Raw genomic sequence first — 14,115 nt, 5'->3', positions numbered from 1 at the left:
CTTAAACATTTAGAACAATAAATATATTTAAGATTTATAGCCTGGAGTTTAGCTGTATTCATCTTACTCAGGTGAGCAGTCCAAATAAGCCCAGGGGAGGCACAAGAAAAATGTTCTCCTTCATGATGATGCACGAAACAAAAGCTGACTTTAACTGCAGGACAGGGAAGAGTATACCACACGTAGGTAAAACTGTCAACTTCAGATTTTTCTTAATAAAACAAAAATCACTTAAAATAAGAGCTCAGCTAACTTCTGGAACTAACCTGAACATGATTCTCACTAAATGTTTTTTTTTTTGCGATGACATTCTCAAGGGTTGGAGGCTCATTTAAAATATCCTGTGATGCAGAGAGTCAGATAATATCTCCCAGTTGAATCCAGGAGGGTTACAAAGACACATTTCATATTCATAAATGTGTTGAAATATTTTACTTTTCTTGAACCGCAAATATTTGAAGAAATGTAGATAAACATATTTAAAATTCACAGCACTTTCTCAAATAAGAAGTAGCAGATTAACAAAATGTCAGAACATCCTCAGCTTCAAAAACTGCTCTACCATTTTAGGTAGAGATTATCTACCAAAAAAAAAAATAATAATCACAGCCTCTTATGATCATACTTCTCAACTGCTGATATATTCAGCTTGTAAATTACTCCCATCTTTAAAGATAAAACAAGCTCTTGCAAGTCCTACTAACCTTTGCAAAATACCAGTTAAGATTACTTCATTGGCAGGAGGAGGCTGAGGGTGGAAAAGAAGGGAATTGTGGTATGGAGGTTGTTTGCTGAGTGTTCTCTGATCTTCAAACGAGTTGAAAGGCCAGTTGTGAGATTCCTGGCTCGGTTCAAAACCCTGTGCTTTTATGGCAAAAGTACAAGTTAATATCCTTACACATCAATCCAGCCCATCCTAAACCACCTAAACCACGTTCTGTAAAGACAAAAAGTACAACAAATTTAACAGAAACAATTGACAGATTAAAAAAAAAAAAAAAAAAAGGCAATTTCCCCAACTGAATTATATACAAGAAGTGGTAGTCTAACAACTGTCCCTTCCTGTTGTACCCTGTGACACCTGGGGGACAGTAGTGGAGGTCAGAGAAACTGTGACAGCATCAATTATAAACTATCCTGTCTCAGTACTGCCATCACTAACTCTTAGATTTTATACTCATTCAATTCAACTTCATTTTGCCCTTTCACTAAAAAGTTGAAATTAAAAACCCCACTCCCCACGTTTTACAGAAATAAGCATTAATTATGTATTTGACACCCCCATAACACTGGATTATCCCCTGGGATTGATCACATAAAAGATGCAGCACTACACAGTGCAGACCCAGCAGCCTCAGAAGCTTTGCCATCTCATTTCAAGTTTCTAACCAATAAACATTATTTCAGAATTAATATCTAAACCCTGTCTCCTGCTGAGGGTTTAGCTGTGCAAAGAGAAGTGTGATTGTTCTGAAGACAGTGACCTCCACGATCACACCACCAACACAGCCACAGTAATGAGGTCCAGGGAGGAAAAACTACAGAGCCGAGAACTTGATCTTTTCCTTCACAAGTTAAACCCACAATATTTACAGTATTTGTTAAGCTGCAGTAGCTATCAACACGTACATTTCCTTTAAACAAATAAATACACACATCAGGCTTTGTGGGAAATAACAGAAGAATTCTCAAGTGAAAGTGCCACATGGCTTCTGGACAAGAACCATTATTTTATACCTTTCCTCAGACACTTGGTTAAAATACAAGTGCCAATCAAACCATTGCTCAAACAAGCTGCTATTTCTTTCAACAGTGCTGTAGTTTATACCAAATGAAAAATTTGGGTGCAGTTCTGCATGCAGTCAGTGATGGAAGGATCCTAAAAAACCAGCACAACTCATTCATCTTCCATTAGGAACCGACATTCCCAGAAGGGAATATGCTGTGGCATTCAGATAAAAACAGCAGCTATAAATACAGGTGATTTGAAAAAAACCCCAAATAACCATTTAGTGTGACAGGTGGATTTTTAGGTGTCACAAATTAAAACCAAAGCAAGTGCTTTATCACATACAATCCAATAAAAGCCAGAATAACAACAAGGAAAAACAAAACAAAAAAATCCAACCAGAAAAGAATGAAATTTGGTTTCAGTAATCAAATCCCAAATATTTAGAAGCAGATGGGCATCTAGAGAGTGTAGATGGTGTGATTTCTCTCCTTTACACAGCTGCTGGTACTAAAGAGAAAACATTGTTCTTTAGTGTTTCATACCTTATAAAGTGTGTCTATTGGTTCTGATTTTATCTATAAAAAATGAAAATTTCATGCAGTTGCTTCTCAATTACGCATCTGGTTATTGTTTTGCAGCTGCAAAACTACCTTGAAGAACCATAAAATATGGTGTGGCAAGTCTGGGTAAATACTAGCAGTCCTCTTGTACCTTCTTTGTAAGATTTTGCATTTTTTACCAGCCGATAAAATTCCTGAATCAAGAGCTATGATTTCTGTCATCTCCTCTTTTATGAACAAAAATCTGCTAGTGTACTTAACACAACTGAAATTTGTAAATGACCACTCTCTCTGGTACACATTAAATTTAAAATTCAATACCCCATTTCTAGAGCATTTTTTACTTTGTGTTGTTGCTTTCAAGTAGTTATTTTGGTAATTTGATCAGAAATTCAACACAGAGAACAATAAGTCAGCTCAACATTAGCGTCAAACATCTGAAATGAGATTTTGATTTGTTAGCCCCCAAGTCATTACTCATATTACTATAAATCTACTGAATATGAAGACATTTGGTGACAAAAAAAGGTTATAAAATGCCCAACTAATGTAAGCAGTCTCAAGCTTGCATTTACTGACTCACTCTCAGCGTGTAATTTTCTAAAAAAGGGAACAGATAAGAAAAACAAAACAATTTGCTTTTCATAACAATACATTTTAAATTAACTATTTCTGTAATTCCTCCAGAGATGGAGGGCCCTGAGAAGAATTTCCATATCCAAAAACATTAAAAAAGCCGCAACTTGTAATTTAACTCGAAACGGAAAGATCCGACTTGCGACAACACAATTCCCAGTGGCGAGCTTTGACAAAAACCTTTTATTAATTTTGTTTCACAGAGAATAAAACTCAAAGCCACACTTAAAGAAGCTGGAAGTTCCACTGCCTGTTTTTCTAGCACGCAGGACGCAGCACATGTGGTCATTACCAGCAAACATCGTTTGTCGTTCGACAGCTGCCGGGTTTTCACACCGGTGCCAAGGGCTTATGTGGAAAAACATTCCTAAGCTGCAGAGGCAGGATGAGACCAGCAGCAAAGCCAAGGCACAGACAGCCCTTGCAGGGTTTGTCGAGGATATTGCACTGCTTAAATCCTGCTGCACTTAAAAGTTTGCCACTTCTCTGGCGCGGCTGTGAAATAAAGTTTCTTCAGAGGGAGGAGGGAAGAAAGGGGGAGGGAGAACAAGCAGGAGTTAAAATATCCAAAACCAACCAAAGCACGCATGCAAAGAGGAGGAAGCAGCACTGTAGGGTTCATATCCAGGGGAAAGATCCTGTAGCACCATCAGCCACTGTGTGTGACATCGTCAAATGGAAACTCTAAATCCACCTTAATTGAGCCTTTATGCAGTTAAACTCACAAGGCACATCAAGTGAAAGCACCTGAAAGCAACGTGAGAGGGAATGAAGAATGTCCAGAAAAAGAGCTACAGTGGAATAGGCACTATATCCTATGGAATAGGTACTACACTCCTGGTTTGCTCCAATTCACCAGGAATTTCTAACAAACTCCCCACTAAAGCATGTTTGGTGAACAGAACCCTTTAAAACCTTCCCTAACGCCTCTGATTTTCCATGACTGATTTTTTCATCCAGTAGATGGGCTAAATAAATTGGCTCACTGATGTACTGATTTTCAAGCTTCCCACAAAGAATTACTTTAACTGTAACAAACAAGGCGTTGCCTTCGTAATTTTTACTCCAGTTTATTATTTTTATAGTTTTCAGGCAGAAGTGAGAATTTAAAAACTGTCAGCACAACAACTATACATGGACAATTTTTCAAAAAAAAATAATCAAAGGGTTTCAATGCGGACAAATACAGAAAAAACATTATTTCAACTATTAGCAATAAATGTTTTCTGATCATACAAAGAAACATTAATTTCTATGATGGCCACAGCAAGCAAAGGGTGGCCTGAGCAAAGTTCTTCATCAAACAAAAAACCAGTAAGCACACAAACCCACAGTGGCTTTTAGCAGCACCCAACTGCTAAATATTTGTTCTGTCTATGGCAAATAGGGTAACAGCTGACTGTTCAGCACAGAAAAAGGAAGGTGCTTTTCTCAATCAGAAGTCACAAGGGGGAAGTAGGGTTGAGAAGAGATTAAAACCACAGACACTGGCAAATTTCGTGCAGCTTTAAGATGGATGCATTCAAGAGATGCCTATGAAGACTAGAAATTGAAGAGTATGAACAGATATTTTCTACCATTGAGAAATGGCTGGAAAATGCAGATTCGCTCTAGTCTTAGGTTTCACCACTCCAACAAGGCAAAAATCCATTAAGTGAAAAAAAGAAATACTCATGCTCAGTAACGCTGAACATGGTCCAAAGGCAGCTCATCCACCACTAGTTTTCTATTAAATTTAAAAGGTTGTTTTCTAAATACTTACTCATTTGAGAATAAAATCATATTAGTCAATAACTTACAGCATTATTTTGCCTGAAAGAACAGTTTCAGAAAGCTATAATTTAAGTACAAGGGAGTCTAATAAAAGCTGTCAGAGAAAATAAGAGGACTTATGGGAGAGCTGTTCCTCAACAGCGAGCAAGTTCTCTGTGTACAGCTCCACGGAATTCTATTTCAACAACACGTGATTTTTCAACATATGCAGAGAAGCACAATGTGAGGGGCTCTAAAAAATAGGTCCTTATTACCACTAAGCACACAGGGTTTTTTTTAGAAATAACTCATTATGCACAGGTGAGAAATTATTACTACGCAGTGAATCACGCAATGGAAAGAAACATGGAAATCTTAGAAATGCTGAAGGAAGGAATTCTTGTCCTATCTATGCTGATGGAAAGAAACAGAAAGGGAATTAAATCATGTAAGCAAAGCACATGAGGACAGTCAAAAAGATCAGCTAAGTAGCCAAGTCGCTCAGATAAAACTATCAAGGGCTATTCTGTACATGATACAGAAAAGCTTATACTTCCTGGTATAACATAAAAGAACCTGAATTCATATTTCTAATATCCTCAGAAATGTCAGGTTCAAGGATCTTTTTAATTTCCCTAACATAAAAGTTTAGATTAAATGCAGACAGCATTATCACCAACAATTTCTTCATAATCTACACAAAAAGGACACTACCAAGCTAAAGGTCAACTTTTGATCCCTTCTAAACATAAATTGCTTTCAAGTTATCGCAACTTGTACTGGAGAGATGAGCTTTCAGATAAGGGATCAAAAACAGCATCTAAAAATGCAGCTTTCCCTTGAATTAAAACAGCCACAGGAAGAAAAAAAACACATCAGCAGCTGAGATAGGAAGGAGCCTGGTGCTCACATGACTGAGAACTCTTCCAATATTCTAAAAAATGGTGAATAATAGGTGACAGGTAAATGACCTCATGAAAAGATGCCTCAATAAACCTTTTCTGTTCTTTATAAAATACATGTTTACCTCTCCAGCCTGATATAAAAAGCATGCCTTCAGTCCAAAGCTGAATTTTATGAGTTCCCTCATGCATAAGCAATAGAAATAGGACACGCAGAGGCTATATTTTGTTATATTTTCTTTAAAGAAGAGTGAATAAAAACCCTGCACTCAATTCAATTGCATTTCTCTGTGATAGAGTGTGAACACTGCACCTGACTGATTCCTAAATGTAATGAAACACTCTAAGTGGCAACAGGCAGCACTCTATTGCTTTTGTTAAAAATCAGAAAAAGAAACACATGCCAAGCTTCCAGCATCGATTTAGGACTGTCAGCATTGCCAACCACCTCTGTAAGTTCTCTGCTGATTCAAAGAGCCAATTGACAGTGCATAGTAACACCCTCCAGCATAATTACAACCCTCTCAGCTTCGTCCACCTACCAGTTTAAAATGATGGGTCCCTTAACAACTCCTCCATCAGGCAGCACACAAAGAGCGGTGCAGGAGCTGAAGGAGATTGAAGGGCTCCTGCTGCAGGAGCCCAGAGAAAATGATGGACCCTGAAATGATGCACAGCACAAGCAATGGCAATGCACACACCCTCACACTGCAGGTAGATGAAAGGATTTTTTTGCCTTATATATGTCCTACAGTATGAGGAAAAGAAATGGAAAGTGGCTCAACACGGCCTAAATGAAGCGACGGTCAGATCAGAAGACTTGTGAGTTAATACAGAAACATCTTACATTTCAGACGAAACCTCAGCTCCCAGATATTTCACTTTGTTCTATTAAATAGCTGCACTGGAACTCTAAGAACCTCTTTACAGGTTGAGTTTCTGCAGAGAGCAGATCAAACAGCATCACTCTATTGCAGCAAAACAGCACAATGCCTTTTTCTTTCCTCTCTTGAAAACCAAGGAATTTTTACATATACCAGAAAACTACTGTGACTGCATTGCTTGGTATTCTGTAAATATTTCCTCCTCTATAAGAGTTACACCTGAAAATTGCTTAGAATGTAGAAGGCAATGAATTCCTTGGGGCTTAATTCTGTATTCTTGATTGTGTACAACTTCTTTTGAAGTCAATATTAGTGATGTCATTTTAATTTTCTCCACATCTGCCATTCTTATCTTAGAAGGGGAAAAAAAATAAAAATCAATCCTTTAATTCCATTAAAAATTCCTTGTAGAATGCTTTTTGTGCTGTTGGTAAGTTTTGAAAGTCTTGGAGAAAATTAACATTCAGTGTACATATTAATAAAATAGAGAGGAACAGAGGAAATGAGCAAAGTGTAACAAAACTGCTGATACTGGATAAAGGCAAACCCTTTCAAGAACACATGCATTAACACCTTCCTGACAAGTGAAGACAGCAGCAAAAATTATCTAATCGCATCTCTTTCCATTGCATCAACAGGAAATCCAACAATAGCAAAACTGGTGAGCACAGGCCTGCAGCAGAACAGACAGCTCTGGCAAGCATAAAATACTGGGTGAAATCGTGAAATTAAATTGTGAATCCCACACTTTGTACAAACTTCCATGGCAGAAATTTTCTACCCCCTTATCTGCATCCCTTTATCACAGGCACAGACCCATGTGAGTGATGTGATGCTGTAAGGCAATAAAGGAAAGTTCTTGTTCCTCCTGTATTCATGATGACAGATTTATGGAAAGCATTTCCTTTCATAAGAAAAATACTGAACCTTTGACTTTCAAGTTTTGATAACTTCATCTTATTTTTATCTTTAAAATATGTTGGCAAGCATCTCTTCTTGTTTTGAAGTGCAGAAAGTTAAGGACAGCTGCAATGTGGCACCCAGTACCTAAACCATCAGATTTTGGAGCAGGACTTGGCAGGGGTGATTGGCCTCCCACCAGATTTACTGCGGAATGCTTGGCTATCAACAACATCCCCAAGCTGCCTTCACTGGTTATTCTATTTTGTAATATTTTCTGCCTCCTGTAGGTCGAAGCTTTTTGCTTTCCCATAACCCTGACCTTTTTGTGGCTGCATACTCAGCTGCAAATTGTGCAGATAAACCTGAGTGACAGAGACACTGCTGCTCTGAGGGATCACAAAGAAGATTAAATCTTGGAACAACAATGACCAACAGTAACAAAACTGGTGTTCTTGATGCTTAGCCTTCAAAGTGCATGTTAGAAGTACGACAACAGCACACTATCAGAATGATTACAGGGATGGTGTTGATTACTTAGTGGATCAATGGAGTGTCAATCATTTCAACATAAAACAGATGCCACACCAGAAACCACAATTCTTTAACACTCAGTACTCCAGAGTGGCTGAATGAAGCTACATCACAAGAAGAAAGGTACCACTGACTTACCATTTCTGAAGCGTTAACAAGCCAACCCAGTTAAAACACAACTTATCTGGTGAAGTTTCATTGGCAAATATTTCTTGAGTTCGTATTTTACTTTTGATTATTTAAATTTAAATATAGTTTGGATTTTTTTTTAAATTAACTGATACTTCTGTGATTTGAAAAGTAAGCAAGCTACAGAGGTTACTTAAAATAAATTTCGCATCATAAACCAAAGGAGGTTCATGTCTTTAATGGAGTAATTTATTTCTCCAAATAGTTATAGAGATCAAGAATAATTATTGGACAGACGAATCCATTTATGAGTTCAATCACAAGGAGAGTTTAAGTGCTGTGAGATTGGTGATAAACCTGCCACAGCTTCAGTCAGCAATTCTTGATTTTCTCAGACATCCAGACACGAGGGAACACTGCAATTTTATGTGCTCTGCTTTATGTCCAACTTTTCCATTCTGTTTTGCCAAATGACCATAACAGCTGCATTTATTTTTTTGTTTCAAGTATATTTTCAAATACACTGATTGTTACAAGACGGTTTTGATCACTGAAAAATGTACCACCTTAATGAATTTCTAGAGATTGAGCAAACCATTATGGTAATGCTACTTGAGCTCTGATGAGATCTTTGATATGAGGAAGTTGTGTTAGTTTACCTTCCAGTGTGCAAAACTGAAATGCATTTAACCAAGTGGCCTGTGCATTATGCAAAGCATAAACCAAAAAAGCCTTCCTGTTACTACACAATTAGACTACAACAATGTCTGGCCCCTGGCATTTTGATGTTTCATATATTAACAAAGGCTAAATGAAAAGAGGAAAACTATGCAAACTGCTCAACTTTAAAAAGTAGGAAAATTATTTCAGAGTCAGAACAGGGTGACAAAGTACCTCAAGGCATTTCTTTTTGAGAGAAAAGGTATTACATAAATTCATTTCTGACCCACATTATCATATGTTCATCACACTGAAATGAGGATGTTGTTAGAGAACCAAAATGCAGTACCAGAAGTAGGTTTTCTCCCCAAGCCACTGTCAAGTCCTTCTGTGATGGTAGGCAACTCAACTCACCTTTTTTTTTTTTTTAATCTCTTCATATGGACACACACACACACGTGCACAAATATCCAAGTATAAAATTCTCTTGTACATATTTTATTTCTTCACAGAATCACAGAAGAGTTGAGGCTGCAAGAACCTCTGGGGGGACACCTAATCCAACCCATCAGCTCAAGGCAGGGTCATCTAAAGCAGACTGTGTCCACCTGGGTTCTAAATATATTTTAATTTTTTTTTTTTTTTGGAGGGTCCCCGACCTTTTTCTTCCTTTGCTTTTTAATAGAGCAAATTTTTGTTAGAAAACAACTTTTTACACAAAGTCATTTATTTCAGTTCCTTAAATTACATGAAGTGCACAACAGCAAATGTTCCTCAGTAACCATATTCTGAATTATTCTTAATTACATAAAAAATGTTAATTAAAGACTCCATGTGACATGCTGCATACAAAACATTTGAGGAATAAAGTTCTAAGTACTGCTGTTATAAACTATTTTTCACATATAAACTTTAGCATATATTTATGGTCTGGATAAAATATCAAACCTTTTCAATAAGCATCAATTTAAAGACTTAAGTGTACAACTTATTAGAAAGCAATTTTATTTCCCAGATTGCCATCCAGTGAAGCAGATTCCTCCCATTATCAGTCAACTTACTTAGTCTCTGAGCAGCCTCCAGGGCATCATTTGCAGAATCAGCTACAAAGAATCTCTGAACTGTAACCCCATGGTCTGCCATTATTTTTTTGCTTTGGTACTCCTGCAGGTTCAGCCATCGTCTGGGGGTTAACTGAACAGCCTGGAAAAAATTAGAGGGGAAAATAACATAATGCTCATTAAGAACAGTTCATGAGACAGCCCACTGAGCTCTTCCACCTTCTGGTTATCTCAAACCAGCAGTTAAACGACACCCAGAGAAAAGGTAAAGCACATAGTGATTTACTTAAGTGCCTTTTCTTAACATTTCTGCATCCAAAGTGCTCTGAAAGCAACAGATATTTTCTAAAAGCGACACAAGGCTCACTTGGCTACACAAAATGTCTTGCATTTAATATCAAGGCAGATTGGCAAACTTGGCTTGAACTCTAAAGTCTATTTATGTTTTTATGTTATCCTCTGCTATAAAAATAGTTACAGACTGTTATCTTAAAACAAATTCAGTTTTATCTTAAATATCCTTATTCATATGACATTTCATACAATTCCTCCCTGTAAAGTTATTTCCACTGATTCTAAACATTTATTGCAGCATATCTGAGGAGAAAACCAACTACATGGAATTAGCATCATCTTGTAAGAAATTACAAACTAATATATGTATTTTCAGTGGTCTGTTATCTGTGCTTAGATGGTTGTGCTTTTAAAAGTGCATTCTGTGGAGGATGCCAGCACAGCCACATCAGCCATGCCAGGCCAGCAACAGCTGGAGAAGAATTCCCTTCCCATTCCCAATATCCCAGCGTAGGTGCCTGTGTGTGCACATGTCCCTACACCACAGACATCACATCTGCTTGTGGCAGCAAACATTGAGCACAGTCAATATAAAAGTCACAGGATTTTTGCTGAATGTCTTTAAGGACACGTTCTTCATACAGGATAATTGTTAAAGACAAAAGGGAATAATTAAGGAACTGGAGCTGACTCCTGGCAATGGCATAAAGGTAAAGGTGGAGCTGGCTCCTGAAAATGAGATAATCCCATTTTATGCCAGCAAAAGACGCTCTTTCCACAAGGAGAGACAAACTGCTGGCCTGGCAGACAGCCACAATCAATTCTGGGTTCCTCCTGAAGTAAGAAGCACAGCATGCAAGCTAGAGCTACATATTTAGATATGTTTGACAAAGAAGATTATTTACTATACTAATACCTTGATCCCCAAAAGCACAATAAAAAAATATTATCCTAATGCAACTTTAGACTGAAAAAAAACAACCCCTCCGTGCTAAAGTCTTTCAATAACACATCCTTTCACAACACTCAAGGTTTACATGCTGAGTTGTCTCAAAAACAACCCCCCATCTGTTGTGTTCCCTTTGAAACACAGCACAAAAGACACATAAAGAAAACACAAACCCATCTTTTGCAGAATATAACTGCATGTTTTCTGCAGAAGTGACTCCCACAGAAGTTAAGCGGTTACAAATAGCTCAGAATGACACGTTTTACATTCTTTTATCCCTAACCTGATTAACATATTTTAGAGGAACAAAAATGCCATTGTCAGCTGGCTCTATGGCTATCTCGAATTCTACACATCATACAGACACCTCAGGATGATTTATAGTCCTCCCTGCTATTCACAGACAATATGTTATTACAGTTATGCAACACTTCAAATGTAGGGTCAAAATTTAGAGTCACTTTCGTAATTGTTGACATTTAATTTGTTTTCCTATTATAAATTCTCTGCCAGGCTTTAGCAATTACTGTTTCAGGATCATTTCCACAAAGGGATTAACACAAGGGGCCAAGGGGGACCCTTTTGGTTTATCTAAAAATTTCTACACTTCAGAAATACAGTTGATAACATTTTGGTCACTGATTTTATAATTAAACAACAAGTCTTCAAAGCAGCTTTTATTCATAATTTAGAACAGTAAATCCTTTCACATGTATGCATTACTGAGCCTGATCTAAAGCAAATAAATAAGAAGGAAAATATTCAAACAATTTCGTTCTGGGGAAGACTTTTGTTGTTGTTTCCTGACAAAAGTCTTGTTCAACACAAATTTCTTTCAAATGTTCTATTCAGGTAGGAATTCATTAGTTCAGGAATTTGCAATGCAGCACAGCGTGTCAGCTGACAACTCCACTGCTCAAGGCTTAAGTAATAAAAAATAATAATAAAAAAATAAATAAAATTTCAATCAATAAAAATAAACTGCAAGGCTTAAGTGATAAAATCTTCTAAGGAATCTCTTCAATAATATGGACTCCAAAGGGTCACCACCAAATAAAGCCACCGGTGATAACTCCCAGCGTGTGATGGATGAGGAACAGAGATGAGAGTGAAAAAAGCAGGCAAAGCTCCCTTTGGTTTATGAAGAGAAGTCACCTCCAGTGCCACCACCTCCAACATTAACTCAGCTTGACCTGTCAATGAGTAAAAGAAACCTAACAGCTCCAACAGCAGCCTGCAGTGGCCTCTGTCCCCAAACATCCTCTTGTGCTTTTGGGATATAAAATTTTTACAACTCAAGAATACAACTCAAAATGTCCCACAGGGACACCCCATTGCTGAGATGCTAAAAATCTCATTATATGTGCACACAGTGCAGATATACAGAAGCACATGGACATGGGTCTGTTCTTTGATAAAAATTGGACATAATATCTAATATTTCAATATTATGACAATATTTCCTTCATAAGTTACAGATCCACACAATATATTTTCGTGGAACAGAATAAAAATTCAAACTAAAGGATTTACTATTTTGAAAGGAAATTCTTATGAAAAGGCTAAAATAAATATAATTCATTGGTTTGCTAAAGACTTTCAACAGATCTGGTATTACTACAAGAAAAAATAGCTTTCATGTGAGAATTTGGTGTGCTGTGTATTGATGTACAACACTGTAGATGCAAAGTAGCTCTTATTTGAGATTAGGATCTGTCTGATAAGTTGAAAGGGGTGTTTTTCTTTATTTTTTAAACCACAAATAAGCTTTAAGAATAAATCAGTTCATGAAACCAAGAAAAACACCACTGGTAGCACACAGAAAACAAAATTTTGCTATTTAAAATAATAAAGCTTTTAGGAGGAATTAAATTCATCCTAATAAGATATATCTTCAGATTAAATTTCTAACATAAGTGCTTATCAAAGCGATTAATATACTTAAATAGGGCTCTTTTATTACTGATAACATTTCCTCAGAGCCTGAAAACAGCTTCAAAAGTCCCAAAAGTCAAATAAGTGTAACAAAAGGCCTCGACTAAACAGTAACACAAAGTGAGATGAAAGCAGAATTATTCAATCAAGTACAAGTTTCACACCAGATTCCCTCCTGCTGGCTTGAATTATTTGGCATTTTCCAAAAGCATGGGAATTAGTACTGGTCGGGGTTTGCCTCTAATCCCCCTCCCCTTCTGCAACCTCCAGGATTTTTGTTACCAGTCACAATCACACTAATGTGCACCAAAAGTCTGTGAAGTGAGGGGTAACTGCTGTTACCATTTCATTCTGAACAAGCTTTCTGTTCCAAGTTCCTTCTTCGTGTGACCAGGGAGAGTGTTTGGTCCAACAGCACCATTAACCAAGTGGTCAACATATCAAGAAATCAAAGTTCTCATTCTGATCATCTTGACAAGGCCAGGTGTTACAGAACTGTATCAGTGGTTTATTGATGACTGCTAGAAAAAAAATTGATTGTTCATAAAACATGCATAATCTCTTATTTACCACCTTTTTGTGTGGTGGGGGTTTTTTGTACCAAACACTAAGTACTTTACAAAAATAATGTATTTGGAGAGCAGTTGCATTATTCTTCCACTCTCCATTTGTCAACTTTTGACTGTCACATGGCAAGAAAAAAAAAATTGCATTATTTAAATAATCTGGGCTAAAAATAACAACAGGAGGGGAACTACATTTTCTAGCAGAAATTTGCTTCAAAATAAATTTAAAAAAAAAAAAAAGATTTAGAAAACACTGCAATAGAGAGACATAGCTGTGCTTATATATGCAGCATTAACTACTCTGATGTACAGCATCTTTCAGATGACCCAGGAGGTATCTTTTGAGTGCTTGCTTTTGAAATAAGAAAACACACACACATAAAACCAAGAGAAACTGTCTTAACACACTCACCAGAAGTTTGCAAGTTGCATGTTAACAACTTCAGCAAAACTGCTCGGAAATAAATGTTCCATATAACCACAAACCAGGAGCAGCACCAGTAAACCCAAACTGCATTAAATTATGTACTGATTATTTCTTATCTCAACCTATATGCTCAGTATAATTTTTTTTTTCATTCTTTGGCCTCCCTGGTAAAACATCCAAGACTGACTCCAAGA

The 14,115-nt window shown here is 37.0% G+C and overlaps 1 protein-coding gene across 2 annotated transcripts in view; it reads right to left on the bottom strand.

Moving 5' to 3' along the window:
• The window catches only part of SUCLG2 (succinate-CoA ligase GDP-forming beta subunit), a 106,161-nt gene that overhangs the window by 75,452 nt on the left and 16,594 nt on the right, over positions 1–14,115 (bottom strand). Inside the window, exon 2 of one of the 2 annotated variants that reach the window (XM_027889301.1) lies at positions 9,751–9,892. The exons of the other annotated variant lie outside the window; for it this stretch is intronic. Within the exon in view, the coding sequence (XP_027745102.1) occupies positions 9,751–9,892 (142 nt within the window). The remainder of the gene's footprint in view (positions 1–9,750; positions 9,893–14,115) is intronic. 2 annotated transcript variants of the gene reach the window in all.

This window comes from Empidonax traillii, unplaced genomic scaffold (genome assembly GCF_003031625.1).
Source record: "Empidonax traillii isolate 1590-97213 ecotype Southwest subspecies unplaced genomic scaffold, ASM303162v1 scaffold258:size685985, whole genome shotgun sequence".
Taxonomy (NCBI): Eukaryota; Metazoa; Chordata; class Aves; order Passeriformes; family Tyrannidae; genus Empidonax; species Empidonax traillii.
This window is presented reverse-complemented; position numbering and strand designations above follow the sequence as displayed.